The following is a 6,357-nucleotide window of genomic DNA, read 5'->3' as shown; positions in this document are numbered from 1 at the left end:
CCAGCGGTTTATGCACTCAGACTTTAAATTTACACATCTTCCTGTTACCTTCATGGCACAGTCAACTCTCATTATGAAAGAAATGGTGACTGCATTCCCAAGGGTCACGCACAGTTACAAAAATAGACTGGCTAAGGTGAGGAGTTGATTGTTTAAATTCCCATTTCAAGAAGTAGAATCAACTACTTTTCTGAGTGGCTCACAATGACTCCAGCTCACTCACAGAGCTCAGACAGAAACTTAACTTGAGGGTGGGAGCTGGGCTGCAGGGGGCACTCAGTAGCCATAAAGGAGAAAATGAGCTGTCAGATGGAACTTCCCTGTCACCTCAACATGGAATTTATTGTTTCATTTCATTAGCACTCTTTACATAATGGTTCCTATTTTTTGGTCTGTTTATCACTTGTATTTTTGAAATGAATCTCACTCGAATCTTTACTCTTTTGCATTTTGTCTCCAGAACAAGGTTGGGAAGTGTTACCTCCAGCATCATAACATGATCTAGTGACCTGACACATTTGTGGCAAAGAATACCTACCAATTCAGAAGCTCTTTGGTTTTCTTTCCATGAAATAGAATTATTTCTTCTGTTCTGTGTATGAGCGTATCCTAGCAATCCTGTACACACCCACATCGATGTCTACAAGCCTATGAATTCTTCTCTGTAAATAAAAATTTATCTCAATTTCCCTCAATGTCCATAATTCTCCTGAAGGTGAGGAAGGTCTTTCTGGATCTGTTTAAACAAAATGTCCAGAGACCACCTGGTAGGTCAGGAGCTCACCTGGCTCTGGATGTTGGCTCTGTCTCTTTCCCTCTGTGTCCCACAGGTCAGTTCACTTGTTCAGTCCTAACCAGAGAGCCCAGGTTTGTCCTGATGTTAAAACACACCCACTTCTGATGACTCTCCTGTTACCCACATCCATGGAGATAGATTCATTATATAATTCACCAAACTAATGTCAAATGCCCAAGTTGCAATACCGCAAACTCTAAGGTGTGTTCATGCAATTCAATGAAGGAGAAAGTCTTTCAGACACAGGTGAACCTGAAATGATAAATATGTGGGTGAGTACTCTGGGCTTGAGTGTCATTTTCCAGCCATGTTTCAGAAGTGTGACCTGTCAGGGAAGAACCAGAGTTCCTTGTGCTCTCAGAGGGGAGGGTTCACAGATGTCCTCTCTTGTTCCCAGGAAAGGCAATTGCACTAATCTTGATGATGAGACTATGCTACTGTGCTGACCTATTATGTTTTGGACTGAAATTGTCACTGTGATCCCCAATCTACCTATTCACAGAGAAATGTATAAAGGTCAGGCCATATTCTCAGCATCACATATTGACACAGTTGGAGATACGTCCCACTACCTTCTCCTGAGACTGCAGACAGAATCCCAATTTCAAACAGTCACAAAAGGGAAGGTCTCAGATTTTATTTTTTTTTTATGATGCACTCTGTGGGACAGATATATTCCCTCTAACCATGATGGATATTCTGAATTACAATAAACATGGCATGGATGTAGGTTTGTATAAGTTCACTGTGACAAATATATTTAGCTGCTGCCCTAATGTTTTGAATGGAGATTTGACAATTTAGATAACCTGATTGTTTGGTTGGTTTCATATAAATCTTCACGGGTAGAACAGCATTGAACCTATTCCAAAATCTGTCCTTGATCCATGATCACACTCATCTCCCAGACCAGCTCCTTCAGCACATCTCCCTACCTGGAAGAAGAGGACTCTGGGCTTGGTGAGGGGAGGCCCCAGGAAGAGAACTGAGTTCTCAGAGGGCACAGCCAGCATCCTACTCCCAGGATGAGCCCAAAAGACGGGGTCCTCCATCCTCTTTTTACACCTCTCCATACAAAGGCACCACCCACATGCAAATCCTCACTTAGGCACCCACAGGAAACCACCACACATTTCCTTAAATTCAGGGTCCTGCTCACATGGGAAATGCTCTCTGAGAGTCACGGACATCCTGTGCAAGAACATGAAGCACCTGTGGTTCTTCCTCCTCCTGGTGGCAGCTCCCAGATGTGAGTGTCTTGGGGATGCAGATATGATGATATGGGAGGCTGTCTCTGATCCCAGGGCTCACTGTGGGTCTCTCTGTTCACAGGGGTCCTGTCCCAGGTGCAGCTGCAGCAGTGGGGCGAAGGACTGGTGAAGCCTTCGGAGACCCTGTCACTCACCTGCGCTGTCTATGGTGGCTCCATCAGCGGTTACTACTACTGGAGCTGGATCCGCCAGCCTTCAGGGAAGGGGCTGGAGTGGATTGGGTATATCTATGGTAGTAGTGGGAACACCTACTACAACCCCTCCCTCAAGAGTCGAGTCACCATTTCAACAGACACGTCCAAGAACCAGTTCTCCCTGAAGCTGAGCTCTGTGACCGCCGGAGACACGGCCGTGTATTACTGTGCGAGAGACACAGTGAGGGAGTTGAGTGTGAGCCCAGACACAAACCTCCCTGCAGGGAGGCGGAGGGGCGCGGGCAGGTGCCGCTCAGGACCAGCAGGGGGCGCGCGGGGACCACAGAGCAGGAGGCCGGATCAGGAGCAGGTGCAGGGAGGGCGGGGCTTCCTCATCTGCTCAGTGCTCTCCCTCCTCACCAGCACCTCAGCTGTCCCCAGGGATCCTCTTTCTTTGCTATCTGTGGTTCTGCTTCCTCACATTCTTCTGCCAGAAAAGAAAGGAGGAAGACACATTTTCCTCTTACAATTGAAGTTTCACCAATTACTAGGAACTTTCCTACAACTTCCTGCATGGCCCATTATTCCTTAGTGATTAAAAAAACATATATTCTAATGCTTCTCACCATCTCTTGGTTTGTGTCATCAATCGAATTGTGCCCTCTTTGAAATTCATATGCTGAAACCATAAATTCAATGGATCTATATTGGAATTTTAACGATACAATTAAGGTTAAATGTGGTCAGAAGTGTGAGACCCTAATGCAATAGACGTGCTGTCTTTATAAGAAGAGGAGGAGACACCAGAGACCTCTCACTTTTCACGTGCACGCAGAGAAGAGGCCATGTGGAGACGCAGTGTATGAGAAGGTGCCCCAGTGCATGCCAGGAAGAAGCTGCACCAAGAACCAACCCTGCCAGCACCTTGATCTTCAACATTTAGACTTCAGAATTGTAAGAAAATCAATATTTGTTGTGTAAGCCACCCACTCCGTGTTGTCTTCTTATGAAGACCCAGACAGACTAATAACACATAACTCATAACTCTGTTAACGCTGTCCCCTGGATGGAGAATCAGCCCCCTGAGGCTGGGCACATCTCTCAAACTTCTACATAAAGTAGGCAAAAAATCATAGCTGTGGCATAAAAACTTGTCATGTCCCTGTTGACCAATTTCTGGGCAAAGTGTTTTAATAAAGCCGCTGAGGCTTTGTCACAAAAGTTGTCTTTTATCTTTTCTTATGACCTCACTAATGGACAATGGCTACCAGCTGGATGGAGACTGACCACTGACCATCTTCTGCTGTCTCCTTAGTATGCCACAGAAAAACACAGCAACATTACTCAATGTCTTCAACTTTCTAAATTTGCACTGAATGTATTGCTAAATGAGGAGCTACATGAGGTCTGAGTTTTGTTCCCTTCTTCCCAGTCTTCCTCAATTACCAAGGGCAGAAGAGGCTTTCAATGAAATTTGGCTGTCAATGCCCCCAACACCACATCACTTTTAAGGTCCAGGAACTTTATTGGGGGATAGTGAAATACACTTTTAAATGTCAAGCCTAAAGCACATACAACAGCTGAAGGAATGGCCACTGTGCACCTAAAGGATGAGGCAAATGGTAGGGTCCCTTCCTCCAGGATGATCCTGGGTGTGATGGTTGGACGCCTCATGCATATGGAATTAAGGACTGGACTGAAGTAGAAACAAGGGTCACATCCCATAGGAAAACATGAAAAGAACAGGTGAGCATCCGTGAAGACAGGTAATTAAATTTGTTGAGTTTAAGATGAAATTTTTTTCCGAAGTTTTTAATGTTCTTAGCTAAATATGAATCTTTTCAACAAACTGAGAATTAAAGGAGAATGGAGTTAGAAGATGAGAGAGGAAAAAAATCCTGAGAGAGCAGAAAGAAAATTCACACAAAACTGTCACATGGCAGAGGCCAGAATGGAGCTGATGCAGCAATGTCATTATTCTGCAGCCCTAGTTGAAACACTTTGGTATTTAAGGCAGGCCCAGTGTTGAAGAATTCCTTTAGTTTTTGCTTCTCTAGGAAAAGTCTTACTTATACTTTATTTTACAAAAAGATTTACATGTTAAAGTTACTTGGTTGGCAGAGTTTTGTTTGTTTTTCAGTTTTTTTCCCCCAGCAATTTGAATACAGTCATGGGCCAGCTAACAAGGTTTCAGTCAACAATAGACCACATATATGTTTGTGGCCACATAACATTGTAATACCATATTTTCACTAAGGATGTTCCATATTTAGATGTGTTTAGATAGAGAGATTCTTACCACAGCGTTTCAGTTCCCTGCAGTGTTTGGTGCAGTAACATGCTATACAGGTTATTTGTTTGGAAACATTGTGCTATTCCACATAGTCTATGTGTACTAGGATATTCCTTGTAGGTTTGTGTAAGTTCTCCCTATGATACTTGCACAATGATGACATTGACTAGAAATAATTTCTAGTTATAGAAATTATTCTCAGAAATATCTCTATCAATAAACTATACATTATCAAATATAATTTCTCTCCATTCGGAACTGAAAAGCTTCTCCTAAGAAATCTGCTAAATCTGCTCTTTTACATTGTTTTCAAAAACCTTTCCTTTAGCAATGTGGTTTCAAACTATCTCTGATTTTCTCATTTGGTTTAACTTATTTAAAATGTATAGAGCTTCATGGATGTGGAAGAATATTTGCTTCTCCAGATTTAGAAAGTTTCCATGCTATTACTTCTTTAAAAACCTTTCTGCCTCTCTTGCTCGGTCTCTCTTGCTCGGTCTCTCTCTCTCTGTCTCTCTCTCACCCTCTTCCGTCACTACCCCTTTTGTCTCATCTTTGCATAACTCCTCAATGCATAATTTCATTTTCACTGTGCTTCCTGACGCGTAAGTCTTTAACTCTTTTTATTTCTTTCATTTAAGTTTTTCTTCTCTGTCTCTACTATTTCAAATGATCTTTCTTTGAGTTTACTTTCTTTTATGACTTGATCTAGTCTGGTCTAAAATCCTCTTAAAAATTTTGTCTGACTTATTGTATTCTTCAGCATCAATAATTTTGTTTAGTCATCTTTTAAACGTTTTATCTCTATTAAAATTCTCACATTGTTCTTGTATGATGCCACTAGCTCATTGAACATGTTTCTAACATTTACTTTAAATTTTCTTCCAGGTAATCCATATGCTTCGTTTTCATTGATATCAGTTTCTAGTTCTTTATGTTGTTCTTCTGTTTGGACCATGTTCCCCTCCTCCTTCATTTTCCTTGACTGTCTTTGTTGCTACCTGTTCATTATAACAAAAGTCACCATACACTCTTCAAAGACGAGGCTTGTAGAGATCATCCTCACCAATCAGTCCAGGCAGTAATTTGGGTCTCTCAAAACTTCATAGTATTCAAACTTCTGTCTCTGTTCTTAATGGTCCCTAGCTTTTAGAGGATGATAGATTATGCCAGAAATCACAGGTAAGGGAGGTAGAAACTATTTACTCAAGCAGCCCCTTGAAAATTGGACCACTGGACAAAGTTTTATTATTGATGTATGATTCATCAAAATAATGTTAGCTCAAGCTTCTCTCAACCAGTCATTAAACATTGAAATTTTATCATTTGTCATTTGAATCTGGGGTTTATTCTTTGAGTATTTAGGTAAAATTACAAACTGGTTTAAATCTGCCTATTTGGCAAACTGATCTGTTGCTGAATTTCCATTTTCTGTGTTCTCTCTGTGCATTTAAATCTAAATCTGTATTAGACATGCATCTAGAATGTGGAAAAGTATCTTAAAGTTCCTTAATTTATTTAATTTAATGGGGTTTCCAGAAGATGTGAAAATCTCCTTTGTTTATCAAACACCTGACTATTGCTCAATAGTTTTCTCTTTAATTTTTCTCTCTCCTCTTCCATTATCTATAATAAGCAAGGAGAAATGAAGGCACACCATCGACAGTTTGCTTAGATATCCCACCACCTAAAATTCTAACTGTCACTTACTAATTCTAAATTCATCCAATGTAACATAACTAAATTATAAATTCCATAACAAGGTACACATAGTTCCAGTTCTTATACCACATTTGTGACAGAAACAAAGCAGGTGTGCTCTCTGCGAGGTGGTCATCTGAGTTCCGAGGTGAGGGGTCACAC

The 6,357-nt window shown here is 41.3% G+C and overlaps 1 protein-coding gene across 1 annotated transcript; it reads left to right on the top strand.

Moving 5' to 3' along the window:
• Positions 1-1,924: 1,924 nt before the first annotated feature.
• Positions 1,925-2,793, top strand: LOC117069568 (putative V-set and immunoglobulin domain-containing-like protein IGHV4OR15-8). The gene is made up of 2 exons (XM_033187885.1): positions 1,925-2,045; positions 2,129-2,793. Exons 1-2 carry the CDS (start codon positions 2,000-2,002, stop codon positions 2,791-2,793), a joined length of 711 nt encoding a protein of 236 aa, XP_033043776.1. The 5' UTR covers positions 1,925-1,999.
• The last annotated feature ends 3,564 nt before the right edge of the window (positions 2,794-6,357 follow it).

Source organism: Trachypithecus francoisi, unplaced genomic scaffold (genome assembly GCF_009764315.1).
Source record: "Trachypithecus francoisi isolate TF-2019V2 unplaced genomic scaffold, Tfra_2.0 Lachesis_group3, whole genome shotgun sequence".
Taxonomy (NCBI): Eukaryota; Metazoa; Chordata; class Mammalia; order Primates; family Cercopithecidae; genus Trachypithecus; species Trachypithecus francoisi.
Note: the sequence above shows the minus strand (reverse complement) of the source record. Positions and strands in the feature narration are given on the sequence as shown.